General features: G+C 39.1%; 1 protein-coding gene across 1 annotated transcript in view; it reads right to left on the bottom strand.

Annotated features, from left to right (window-relative positions):
* Window positions 1-14652, bottom strand: part of mta3 (metastasis associated 1 family, member 3) — a 37108-nt gene that overhangs the window by 13461 nt on the left and 8995 nt on the right. The window contains exons 3-5 of the mRNA XM_034707994.1: window positions 10567-10660; window positions 2214-2340; window positions 508-571 (exon numbers count right to left, since the gene is read on the bottom strand). Coding sequence (XP_034563885.1) covers window positions 508-571; window positions 2214-2340; window positions 10567-10660 — 285 coding nt within the window. The remainder of the gene's footprint in view (window positions 1-507; window positions 572-2213; window positions 2341-10566; window positions 10661-14652) is intronic.

The following is a 14652-nucleotide window of genomic DNA, read 5'->3' as shown; positions in this document are numbered from 1 at the left end:
TGTTTGACGACACAAAAGCATTAACTGGCAATCTCAGTTCTCTGTGAAACATTTAGATCTACTACTGTCTTCGAGATTTACTTGAAATGAGCAGAGAAATAAAAGTCAGACCTTTTTGGCATGTTATGTGGCAAGTTAAAAACAAAAGGAGCAAATTTCCTTACAGCTCTGGCTCCTTTTTCTGATACATGAAAATGTATTACTTTCTTCTTCTTCTTCTTCCAATATCTGAATTATTTAGCTTCATAAATCTCACACCATCATTTAAAAAGAGCTGAAAATAATCTCTTTATTTTTAACATTTTTAAGAAAAACTAATGAATGAAGAGCGTGATCAACACTGAATGTTATTGTTTGTTGCCACTCTCACCTTTTCTCTGTTTAGACAGGAGAAGAATGGGGGAAAAAAGGCAATAAAGTCCAACCTTGCCCTGCTGTGACACACGCAGTCTTTACCATGCTCACACAAAAGAGGTGACACCTCACGTTTTCTTTTCATAGACTCACCTCTTTGTCAAGGTATGAAAGAACGGCTTCGGTCTCATTCAACAAAGCCACACTGCACTTCCCCCTGACAGGAAGAGAGAGGGGAGACAAAAAAATGATGCAAGTCACGAAGACAGGAAGTGAGCAGTGGTAGTTGTGTCTATTCATGGCTGGATGAGTGACTATCCATGAGCACTGCCTGGAGATGACGAGCAGTTGAGTCCAGAGGCTGTGTATGTGTCTGTGAGTGCGAGCGAGCCCGAGGGCCGGGTGATGAAACTGTCTTGAGAGGGGATTTGTGAAAAATGTTGAATTATGGATAGACCGAGCAGAACTGTAACACAGCAGAAATAGCAACAAAGGCAGCTAAATCTGTACGCTGTTTAATTTAAAGTACAGTTAGAGCTGCTGGTGTTTAAAGTGAACGTCTTCTGTGCTAGATAGAGACGTGAGGGAGACAAAAAAAAAACGTCCTTTCGTCAAAAATGTAAAAACGATCAATCAAAAATACTAACAGACATATGGCAGCTCAGCTCTCAGCCCCCTCAATCCAACATTCTTCGTCTGTAGGTACGGGCTTGTAAACCAGTGTGACTTATATTGTGGATTTCTATGATATTTAGGCACCTGGTAGAAGCTTATGAATGATCTACAGAAGAAATCATGCCCTCCTGGCAATCTGCATATGCAACAGCTTTATATTACATTTGTGTTATATATATTAATTTATTTTCCTGTTTATGTGTGTCTATACCATAGGCTGTATTAAATATGGACGTAGTACCCGTGACGTCACCCATCTGTTTCTGAAGCGCTGTTTTGAGGCCAATCGTTGGCGGCAGTCATATTGCTGCTGTCGAGCGATTGTGATGTAAAGAGGCAGACTTTGAGCCTCCTAGCCAACAGCTACAGTGTTCCCGCCTGTCAATCAAGCCAGCTGTGCCTCTCATTGGAAGACTCATATTCTCAATATCTTCAAAATTGCCGCGTTAGAAAATTTTTAAAATTGTGCCGATCGAGAAATGAGCTATCCAGACTACACTCGTCTTTTGTACCAGGCTGTAAACAAGTTTATTTCTGCTGTAAATATCGGCTTTTTTGAATTGGTGTGTATCTGGTTTCCGGTCCTTCTGAAGCCAGCCTCAAGCAGACACTAGAGAAGCTGCAGTTTTTAGCACTTCCGCATTGGACTCATATTTTTAGACCAGAGGTTGCCACTTGGTCTATACGTAGAGTATTTGTGCACATGTATGTATGCATATATGTTATTTCTCTCCCTTTCAGATCTATTTAATTATTTGGTATTAATATATTTTCCTTGGTATTATATTTATTTGTGTGTATATATAGATAAATAAATAAATATATATATATATTTTTTTAAATCTAAGTTTATATGTGCATGTATGTGTGTATATATATATGTTTTATTCTTTTAAAATTATTATTATATATTTTTTAATTTATATTAAAAAAATATATATATATATTTTTGAATATTGGACATGTGTCCTAAATTTTACTAATAAAAAATAAATCTTTAGGAGAGATCCTTTAATCAGTGAGCTATCTTGTTTATTCAGACTTTGTCGTTATTATAAAACTTCTCACACTTACATCTTACTCAAACTCTATATGGTTGTAGCTATGGATACTGGTCATTACTGAACATTGTCTTGATCATACTTGCTCCAAATCCCTTGTCCCAGAGAGACTTTGTCCTGTACCTGATGTGTGTCGCAGGTAGACTCTCGTACTGCCGGGAGAGGAAGAGCTCTCTGTGGCGAAGCTGGTGTTTCTGTTTGTCTGTTAGATCCGTCTCTGTCGGACTCTCCTTCTCCTCTTCCAACTCCTCTGCAAGAAGGCAAACACAGGAGACATCAGAACACATTGTAAGAGGCGCTGATGTTAGAAAAATTCACAATGTGTTGGAGGCAAGTCGGTTTACTCTTCATGACTGAATAAAGAACCATTCAATGATATTTCATAACAGAGCTCGGTGCAGATATAAACAATAGGCTGTGAATTGGCTCAATGCTTGGCAATAACACACTATTGGTTCCATCTTTTATACGAGACACATAGCAATTACGCTCAGGATTATTACTAGAAATGTAATCTTAAGAAATGCGCATTCATCCATAAGAACTGAATTAGCAGCAGCTGGGTCAGCACATAAAGCTGCACTGCAGATAAACATTTAAATCACTGACGCTCTTTAAAGGCTGAACTTCATAAATAGAGACTGTGTGCTTCATGAAAATACTTAATGCTACAGTAGTTGTTTTCAGGAGTTAATACTGGCTCTGGCTCAGCTTCACATGGATGCTAGAAACTCTGCTGAGCTCCAGGTTTCCACAACAGCTTCAGCTGCCAGAGCACTTCTTCAGATAGCGTCGGAAACCCCCTCGTCCCACACCTTTCTGTTAGTAACAGAACCTGACACCTGCACGCCCACTTCACGCTGTCACTGTCCAGTGGTGTGGAGGTGTGAAGACTTAGTTTGAGTCTCTCTCGCTCTTTTTTTTTTTTTTTTAGACATCATTCATTTCTACCATCTTCATGTGAATGACAGAGTGCAAACATTTTGAGTCTTACATCTGCATCGTTATCCAGATATTCAAACAATACTGAATCCAGCTCCTCTCTCTGACAGCCAGATTTCACTTTTTCAGCTGGTGCATTTAAGAAAAAGAAACATTTCGGAGACATTGTGCAAACTTCCCCCTTAAGCTGTAACGTGATAACTGAACCGAGTTCATTTTCCTTCTGTTATAACCCCAGAGGCGAGTGTACGTTTAAAAAGAGGTAGTTCGGACAAACAGACCCAAGGCGAAAACAAACAGTTGGCAGTTGTTCTGAATGAATCCTGATGTCATGTTAAAAAACAAAATGTAAAGGAGAACTTCAACAAGAAATCAAGCCGTCACAAGTCAGAACTTTCTTATTCCAGCTTCCCAAACTAGAGCTGGGCAATATTAAAAAAATTGTTATCACGGTAATTTTTTTCATATCGGTCGATATCAATAATTAACACAATAAAAATCAAATCATTATTTCATTTAAATTCAAAGGCAGAGTGAAAGTGAAGAAACTAGACGGTTTGTGAGCTTGTATCTGGATTTAGTTTTCTGTTAAACTTCTTGAATGCCTCATTTCTGACGGTGCTAACAGGAAGCAGGTCTTTTGTGTAAGATGAGATTTTTGTGAAGTTTTAGCTTGTAGATTCTTATTTTTCTCAGGTTGAGATAATTTGCATAATCAGATTTATTTACCCACATCCTGCATTTTATTAAGTGTATTAAGAAAATAGTTAACACCAAGTCAGCACAGTGTCAGACTAAAGACTCTGCTTTGAGCTGGTAGGTTTTACGTGTTCTTCCGTGTCGCTGTCGCTCGTTTCAGCTGTGTTTGCATTACGCTCCAAGCGTCTCTAAGCCCCGCCTACTTCTCACCCTGCGACATGATTGGCTGTTCAATGTTGCCTTCTTCTGTCTAATGTTGGGTGGCAACCAAGCGGCAACCTCCAGTCACAAATTATGAAGCCCATGCGGAAGTGTTATAAACTGCAATTCATCAAGAATCCGCTTGAGGCTGGCTGCAGAAACACCGGAAACCACATAGACACCAATTAAAAAAAGACGATCTTTTTCAGCATTAATAAAAACAGGTTTACAGCCTGGTTCAAAAAACGGCTTGGCTCTACATAGCTTATTTCTCTTTCGGCACACACTGTACGGGGGTGAATTTTTTTTCTAACGCGACAGTTCAGAAGTTAAGATTACAAGTTTTTTCCCAAATAAGGACATGACTGACTTGATTCCCGGACAGGAACACATAGCTGTTGGCTAGGAGGCTCAAACTCCGCCCCTTTACGTCACACTCTGCCTGGTTGAGTTTGGCATTTCCAATATGGCTGCCGCCGTTGATTGGCTTCAAAACAGCGCTCAGGAACAGATGGGTGACGTCACGGATACTAAGTCCATATTTTATACAGTCTATGGTGGCAACTGGCGTTTAAGACACATTATCGCCCCCTCCCTTTCCAGTGGTTGGGGGGTGTAATTACAGGTTGAAATGTATCTAATTTTTATCGAACATTTGTTATATTTCTATTGAGGAAAATTACATCACGATAATTATCGTTATCGAATTATCGCCCAGCCTTATCCCAAACTCAAACATATTCCTGTTTTTTTTCTCTCTTTTAATACAGTTAACTAAATGTTTGTGTTGCAACAAAGACATTGGGAGACACTTCTGTCCTTGGGAAGACTAACCTGTGCTTTTAGTCTGTGGTTTTACATTTATGTATAGAAAAGAAAAAAAGACAGGAAGAAGAACTGATCAGGCCGTTTTACTATTTTCTGACATTTGAAAGCCAGGGAAAAACAATGGACAGAAAAGAAAACTATGAATATAATCTGTTCAAGAGAGGTTCACAACAGGTTGTGTCATGAAAAACTAAACTATGACCAATACTTTTTGAAAGTCTTTCCTCTGAGTCATAACAGGAGGACACTGGGGAAAAAAGAGAAGTTCAGCCCCTGCTTGCGGTCTGAGGTCTGCATGCACGAATAATTATGGTATGAAGTGGGCATTCAGATTATGACAGAGAATCATTTTTAGGCACTGCTACTTGCAGTAAAAGTTAAAGTAAGGGTGAATGAAGGAGGCTCAAGACGTTGTTTGAAACTAAAAGCGTCACTCTGAACTGAACAGCATCTCGGTAGTTACTGCTTTTTAGATGCCAGTCAGTGATAAGATTGAAGTGTGGAATAGGCTCTCTGTTTTGAAGATGCAATCCTCCACAATCCGAGTGTTCTTTGTTTTATTCTACAGATATTTATGCTGTTTGTTGTTTCGAGACACAACTGTTTATTTCACACTGAAAGTTTCCAACCAGCAACATCCCCATGAGACAACTACAGACTGCAGACCGCCTCATATCTGTCTGTCACTAAGGTTAGGGACTATTTACTAACTCACAGATCTCACATTGAGATAAAAACATCAGGGCTTTGTCAGGGGTTGATTAACTGAGTGGATTCAAATATACTAGTAGCAGGGTTGGTACAGTAAAAGGAAGCCATTCAGGGGCTCTGTAGAGGATTTTCACTTTGATCATGTTGAGGAGGTAGCAGCAGTCCCAGAAACCAGGGACAGACCTTCAAATGCCCTAAAACTAAAAATACCAGTATGGCTTGACATAAAGAAAATTTTGTTTAAAAAATGTTGATTTCGGGGTGTGGATTTGGCCTAATGGTTTCATCACAAGCCCATATATGGGTGGCCCGGGTTCAATTCCAGCCTGCTGCCCCTCTCCAGCATGTCATTTCCCCAATCTCTCTCCTGGTTTCCAGCTCTATCCCTGTCCTCTCTAATAAAAACAAAATAAAAATATGACTTTAAAAAAGTGTATTTTTGAGATGTAGGTAAACTAATCAGATGGATCTCCTGCACAGCTGATTTCAACATCTCTACTGTTTTTTGAGGGCTTGGACTGAAATGTATCAGCATGATGGGTGAAAAATTAAAAGAGGGGCTCCAGAAAAACTCCAAAATCAGACAGAGCTTGGCTTTATCACAGAGGTCCTGTTTCAGTGAGTTTCCTTTAGCAGTATGCTCTGAAGAGCTCAAAAAAAGGGCCTTGTGTTTTTACTGAAACGCTTTGAGTTGTAACATCCACAACTGAATCAAGGTGACTTTCCTTATTGTCCCATTAGATGATTTCAGTGTGTAATGAGAAGTGTATTTTTGCTCAAGATGCACAAGTCTGGAGGTAATTTCACGTGGTTGGGGCACAGGGGGCCTAGCGGTCTGGGTGCACCCCATGTACAGAGGCTATAGTCTTAATCGCAGAGGTTGCTGCTTGTCTCCCCAAACTCTCTACTCACCACATTTCCTGTCTCTCTTCATCTGTCCTATCAGTAAAGGGGAATAATGCCCCAAAAATATAACTTATAATAATAATGATAATGATAATTAATTATTTTTAAATTAATTTATTTTTCATTAATTTATTTTTGTGTTATTATTTTTTAAATTGTTTTTTAATTGTTAAAGGATTTTATTGTCTTATTTTTATACGACACTGTTAATTACAAGTGTTCAACACAACTGTCAAATTATGTCAAAAAGAAGTTCTAATTACTAAAGATCATTACAAAATATATATCTTTATAAAAAAGATGTCAGGCAAGTTGTTGGAGAAAAGGTGAAGCTTTTGTTTCCTCATTATCAAGAATGCGACTAGCTTTGTTGAAAAGGTAGCATGCTGCACCCAACATAATTTAACCTGCAAAACTCGCTCTCTCTGATCAGGGCATAAAACTGCAGCTGCTTCCTCCTGAAATCCAAATTTAAACCTTATATGATTAGCACGTCAATATTTTTCTTCCTCAGCTTGCACTCTAATAGATTGTTAGTAAGTACAATAGTCCAGCTTTGATTTAAACACCACACAACCTTTTGTGTTGCAGTAAATGAGATTACTTGGCTGTCCTTTTGTTTTCTCTGAACTGTTCAGAGCCAAAGAGTCTGATTTGTTTTCAGACCGCGTTTGTGTTTTTATTGTCGTCTCTGTCTCTGACCAGCTGGTGGACGGCTGACTCCAAAAGTCTTGTGGTGTTGGCACTGTGCTTTAATGAATGCATATGTCCCTGCCTAATGTTTGGGGGTTTTTTTGTGCTCAAGGTGGCTGCATGTTTACAGAGTGAAGCCAAATCAGCAAAACTGGTTTTCCAGAAATGGTGTCCCGGCACCGAGTATTTAGTCACACAATACATTCCTGTTATTCTGCCGGAGCTGTCTCTCAGTTGCATATACTTTTTTGAACCATTCTTTAAATGTGCTGCTGCTGACTCCTTATTTCAAATCCTCCTCCTTCAAGTTGAAGAATTCAAGGTTCTAATTTCCGGAAAGCACTTCTTTTTTTTTTCCCCCATTTTCATTTGTGACCAAAGCACAAAGTGAAGCATCACAGGAAACGATTAAAAGGCCTCCCACACAGAACAGGTGCTGTTGTGATAAAAACACGTTTTCTTTCCTTTCATTCTAAAACGGCCACAATCACACTCCAGATTTCTGCTTCCTGGTTAAAAAAAAAAAGAGTCATTGAAAAATGCATACGGACTTTGGCGTGTTTTCAAGTTTCGCTGGTTGCTTAACAGCTGCAAGGTGGTGTTGTTTTTTGGATATAAAGTATCATCATCATCGTCTATGTGATAACAAACAAAGGATGTGCAAAGTGATAACACAGCTGGAAACATCGTCATGAGTGACACACAACAGAAAGCCTTTAATACAATTTTACTGATCATTTTCTGTGGCAGGAAATAGAAACACAAACAACTACGACAGACATGATCTGAAATATCCATTCACTTATTGAGACTCAACAATAATACAAAGGGTTAATATAGGTTTTGAATCAATCATTAAGTATCGATATCCCAAAAGAACATCTTAAGTTTTGGTGCTTTTGTCGTATTGTTAGAAATAGATTTGAGTTAAGCCAAGTGGCAACCTCCCATGTTAATAGATAAAGCATAGACTGTATAATAAATGAATGTAGAATCCGTGACGTCCCCCATCTGTTTCTGAAGCGCTGTTTTGAAGCCAATCAACGGCGGGTGCCATTTTGGAAATCCTGACTCAACCTAACTTCTGTTGAGCTAGAGGGAGGTAAAGAGGCAGGCTTTGAGCGCCCTCGCTAATAGCTACAGTGTTCCCTCCTGTCAATCAAGTCAGCTGTGCCTTCAATTATGGGAAATTCGTAATCTTAATATCTTTGAAATTGCTGTGTTATGAAAATATTCACCTCCCGTACAGTGTGTGCTACTAGAGAAATGAGATATTCAGACTAAAACATTTTTGTACCAGGCTGTAAACGTGTTTCTTTCTGCTGTTAAGATTGTCTTTCCTTTTTTTGGGGGGCGCTGGTGGCCTAGTGGTCTAAGCGCCCCACATACAGAGGTCACCGGTTCGATTCCCGGCCGCGACCATTTCCTGCATGTCTTTCCCCCCTCTCTACTCCCCACATTTCCTGTCTCTCTTCAGCTGTCCTATCAATAAAGGCAAAAAAGCCCAAAAATATAACTTTAAAAATAAGATCGTCTTTTTTTGAATGTGTGTGTATGTGGTTTCTGGTACTTCCCGAGCCAGCCTCAAGTGGACACTCAAGGAACTGCAGTTTTTAGCACTTCCGCATCGGCTTCATATCTCGTGACCAGAGGTGGCCACTTGGGATAAAGCCAATGCAGAAGTGTTAAAAACTGCAGTTCCTCGACTGTCCACTTGAGGCTGGCTCCAGAAGTAACGGAAACCACATACACACCAATTCAAAAAAGATGATCTTTGCAGCAGAAATATATGTTTACAGCCTGGTACAAAAAAAACCCAATTGTGGTCTAAATAGCTGCACTCTCTATTCAGACACACTTTACAGGGGTTGCATTTTTTTTTATATAACTCATTTGTTTTGAAGATCTTTTGGTTACTAGTTTGGCATAATTAGGGGCACGGCTGAATTGAAACCTACCTCAACTCCACCTGTTTACCTTTTGCTAGGTTGACTGAAAGTTAGGATGAGTCAGCATTTCCAACACGGCTTCTGTTATCAATGGACTCCACCTCAAAAACTAATGGATGACATCACTGAGACTACGCCTGTTTTATACAGTCTAGGACTTTAGCCAACACATTTTCATCATTGACGCACATCATTACAACTGACTAGAAACTCCTTAGTTTACATGTTTACACTCACGATAATGGTTATCGGTGATCATTTAATGAATACTAAATAGTAAAAAATAAAGTGACCATGTTTTTCTTAGCTTGTTAAATAACAGTTTGGTCTGCAGATGTCAAGACAAACTATCAAAATTTGAAGAATGGATCTCTAACATGATGTCAGTCATACAAATGGAGAGACTCAAGTTCCTGCAATCTAACTCTGTGAAGACATTCTCAGCTATCTGGAGGCCGTTCCTTGCCTTCTTGGACGAGGCTGACGTGTGATGAAAGTGGAGTACTTGTTTATTATCCTGCAGACTTGACGCAGAGCAGTAGAGGACAAAATTTAATTGGCAGCTTTGTATGGTCTTTTTAGGCTTTTATTTTACTTTTTTTAATTATTATTATTATTTTTTCAATTCTCTGCTCTCTCTCTAAATTATTTATGTGTATGTATGTGTATGCATACCTATGCATGTGTGTTTATATGTGTATATATATGTATTTTTTTATTTATTTTATTACTTCTCTTCATTTATTTTGTCATTTAAAATTATTTTTCAACTAAAATTTTCCCCACGTGTTTTCTATTAATTTATTTATCTGTTTATTTTATTCATTTCATTTTTAATGTTATCTATTTTAATTCATTTCACATGTCTGAGCCCCTGTTTGATTGTATTTGTTTTGTCTTGTTAATACATTTAAAAAGTTACAAATAAAATATAAAAATAAATAAAGTTTCAAAATTTCCAAGCTCCCAAGGTGACATTTTCAAATAGTTTAGTTCATCTAAAAAAAGGTCCAAAAGTAAAAGACACCGCAAGATATTCAATGTTGAGCTGAGAAAAGTAGTCAATCTTCACTTTTGTGATATGAAAACAAACAATGCATTCAGTAAGCTTTAAAAACGATCTTTAACAAACACTTCACTATCCAAATTGTTACCTCATAATCATCTGTTGATTGAAAATGGATTCATCAACAAATAAGAGGGCTAGATGAATGAGCGGCTTTGAGGTATCAGGTATTATGAGAACAAGATTATTAAGCTAAAACAGCCGGTGAGCTGCCTTCAGTTTCATGTTGTAAATTCAGCAAACCTCTTTATTTCACATCAGTGCACTTAAGCTCCTATCTTAAAGCCCAGAGTAATGCTGGAGTCAGACAGGCAGTAGACGGCAAAGAGGATACATAAATATCAGAGGGGTGTTTTTCTGTGTTGTTGTGAATAAATAAACACAGATTCTGAAGGAAACAAGGGCAGTATCTTCCATTCTCATTGGACACCTGAACAGAACGTTGTGAGTCTGAATGTGTGCAACTGGAGCGGCTACTCACTTGCATGTTTGTCTGCGAGCTGGATGAGGCTGTGGGAAATGTCTCGCCTTCTGTAGAAACACACCACCTTGGCCTCCACGTTCCCGCTGGCCGTCTGAAACAAACAGAGAGAGAGAGAGAGAGAGAGAGAGAGAGAGAGTGAGTGGGGATCCAGGTTGACTGACAGGAGCTGGTAGTACCTCCCTGTACAAGCCTTTGATTTCCCAAGAGACCTTGCTCCTCTAAGAGTCTGTCAAGCCATGCTGCTATGACAAGCCGACCGGGCCAGTGACAGAGCTTTTGATACGATGATTGATTGATTGTCTGGTGGTGTAATTAGACCGACAGGCTTAAAGACTCAGGTGGTGGTAAATGTCATGACTGATGGAGAGTGAAAGGATAGGGGGGGTGGGGGACTTTCATAACGACTTTCAACTTGCTTTTCTTGTAAAATTGTAGGTTAGTGCAGGTATCTTTATGGATGGATGAGGACTATAAACATAAACACCTGTGTAGTGCAAACCCATGCAGACCAGGACAAGCTACTGCCAAACTACTGAGCCGGATCGTAATGGATAAGAGACAAACCGGAACTGATGAAGTCTCAAATACACTAAATATATTTATAAAGCATATTTATTCCCATAGATGCATTGGTTTAGTTTATGGCTGATACCAAACATTAACTCTATTGCTAAGCCTGTAGGAGTGTTATAAAGGTGGATGTCACAGGGACTGTAATAAATATGAATTCAGATATTGTTCTGATTTCATCTGATTGCAGAAAAGAGAGGTGTGTTTTTAATATTCTGACAGTGTCCTTTACATCTTAAAAATAAATACATTAAAAAAAGACTTTTATGGAGATTTTATGAGTTCAGCACGATAATGCAACATATCAAAAGCCCTGATTTAATATTCTTTCATTGTATTGAAGCTTCGTGACAATATACAGCCCTATGCAGAAGTTGCCCCCAAATTTACCAGAGTAACTAGACCACACATGAGGGAGGGTAGTGGGCACAGGGGGGAACATGAGTCTCTATCTGTTATCTTTTGGCGTTTTTATTTCCTTTTATTTGTTAGCAGTCATAAACTTTTTATCTTCCTTTATATCACTTATGTCACTTCTATTTGCTGTTCCCTCTCTGCAAACTTGTAGTCATTGTCTTCCTCACATTTCTCTTTTATTGTATTTTAGTGTCTTTCTTATTTGTAAAGAACTTTGTAACCCTGTTTTTGAAAAGTGCTATATAAATAAAGATTATTATTATTATTATGACGGCAAGCCAAGAAACAGTGACACATGGTCTAGGACAGATTTTGCATTTATAGTAACGCGCCGACATCTTCACTGTCCTCATCTTAAAAATGATAGTGATGATGTTTTAATTTAACTTGTTATGTGTCGCTCTTGGGATATAAATACCTTCACCCCTTACCACTTGTGCCAGGTGAATTTTCCTGCTCTCTCACATCTGCTTTATCCAACCTCTTTTGGAAACTGTGCAATATCCATACCTCTTTAACATCCTTCATTCCCAGTGCTTTTGTACAGAGAAAATTCTAAAAATTTGGCTCCTCTGTATATACTCCATTATATTATTTCAATCATATTTATATCTTATTCAATTCCTTCTTTCCATTAATATTTTGACTTTCTTACATACTGTTTATAAGAGCATACTGTAATAACTGAAGATGCTTTTTTATTTGCCTGTTGAATGGGACTTTTTTTGGAGGGAGAGGGGCTCTTTTCATTTAATATTTTGAATGGGACTTTGTTGGGACTGCATTTTTGTTAATTTTTGAATGGGTTGGGTCGGGGGGGATGAGTAATATTTAACTCAACATTCATGTGTTTGTTCTTCAATGAAATAATTGATTGTTCAATAATGGATGGATGCTTATAACAAAACAAATATTTATACTTGGATATGATACCTTTCCATTAAATTACCCTCAATTCCCAGTTAATTCCCATAAATTCCCATGGAAAGTTCCCAGTTTGGAATATTTCCAGAATTCCCCAACTTAACTTCCCATGGAAATTTACCAGACATTTTCCACCCCTTTACAACCCTAGTAGGGATGCACAGTATTATCAGAGCATCCATCCATCCATTATCTTGACCGCTTATCCCATTAGGGGTCACGGGGGGCTGGAGCCTATCCCAGCTGGCTTTGGGCGGAAGGCAGGGTACACCCTGGACAGGTCGCCAACCCATCACAGGGCTAACATAGAGAGACAGACAACCATTCACGCACACACTCACACCTACGGGCAATTTAGAGTGACCAATTAACCTGGTGAGCATGTTTTTGGACTGTGGGAGGAAGCCGGAGAACCCGGTGAGAACCCACGCATGCACGGGGAGTACATGCAAACTCCACACAGAAAGGCACCTGCCCAGCCGGGGATTCGAACCAGGAACCTTCTAGCTGTGAGGCACCAGTGCTACCCACTGCACCACCGTGCAGACATGAAAACTTCTGATGAAATGTACGGCTTATACAGCGATACATTAATTGAGTGCATGCGGTGACAGCGACTCCAAACCAACTTCAACATATCAGCTGTATGGAAGTATTTGGAAGTGGCAAAACACACTTCTAGTCAAACTGTGCATCTCAAGAACCGTCATCCTGAACAACACCAAAGAGTTTCTGAAAAATAGGAACGAAAAAAGCAGCGGCACCAGCAAAAACCTGTCAGCAGCCTCAACTCTAAAGCTTTGAAATATAGCAGTGACTACGCAAAGGATGCTGCTCTCAATAACCAGGATTTCAGCTTGGTGGGCCAATGTCCAGCCATCACTACGCCTTTGCTTTGGGACACTGCATCCTGAAATGCTGTATTATAGGTGTCCCAGTGTGTGATTTCACATCGCATTATGGCGTTACAGAAGCACAAGAGGCATGGCTTGTACATACACAGCGGGAATGCCACACACACACACACCTGCCGTCACCTTCATCTCCTCATTTCACCTCTGTTGCTACCTCCAAGTGTCCTTACCTGACCTGCAAAGCCTCATCTTCAGTCAGAGAATATTAGTTTCACCACAGACATATGGACATCGACTGTAAGTCCTGTCAGCATGTTGAGCCTCACTGCCCAGTAGATCAACCGCATGTAATCCACAGATTTCTGAATCAAATAGACTATCACAATTAAAGTAACGGGTCAATTCTACACGAGAGACTTTGTGTTCTCTACCATGAAAAAAAAGTGTGTGTAAATTGGCACCAGTGAGTTTGAAAACATCAGCAAAAATCCAAACGTCAGGGGTGAGAATCTCAGCTGTTTGTGTTCACACATGCAGTTTCATTTCAGCGTTTTTACAGCCTCGACTCAGAGGTCTTAGTTTTTGTAAACGCTCCGTTGCTCATAGTGCTTTATGCAACCAAACAAGCTCTAGAGGAAGCCATCTGCTTCTCCATTACTCCAGCACACACATTCCCCTTGTACATTAGAGTGGCGTTTTTGCATTTTCAGGCCTTTTGGTTTAAAAGGAGATTATATCTGCTGCCTGGACACATCCAAAGAATGTTCTTTGAAAGAGAGAGGGGGGGGGAGTTCAATCTAAAGTTGATGAGTGTTCGAACAATGAGGAAAAGTTTTGGATTTCAATCTGTGGAGGGAAACTGTGGAACAGACTCAATGTGGGGTTACAGCAACGCCAAAACATAATCAAGTTGAAGAATAAGTATAAAGAGATGATTTCCATGAGGTACAGGGAAGATGAAATGTGATGATAATCAGGAGGGGTTTGCTTTAATTGTTTGTGTAATTACTAAGAGAAGTTATGAAGATTTGTTTTGTGAGAATGCATTCTTATAGTGCCAGAAAATAGGGAATAAGCAGGGGGATTGGATATGTTTTTACTTCTTCCTTCTCCTTTCCGAACACGTAAAGTGAAAAGATTCAGTGCTCGCTGATCGAAATAATTGATTTCGTTCTCTATTTCTGTTATTTCTTCTTTTTACTTCTGTTTTTTCTATTTTATTTTACATGTTTGAAATAATTACATCAAAAATATATATGAAGAGTTAATTTGCAAAAACAGATAACACCGTTTTTATAAATGTTCAAAACACATATTT

Source organism: Notolabrus celidotus, chromosome 18, assembly GCF_009762535.1.
Source record: "Notolabrus celidotus isolate fNotCel1 chromosome 18, fNotCel1.pri, whole genome shotgun sequence".
NCBI lineage: Eukaryota > Metazoa > Chordata > Actinopteri > Labriformes > Labridae > Notolabrus > Notolabrus celidotus.
This window is presented reverse-complemented; position numbering and strand designations above follow the sequence as displayed.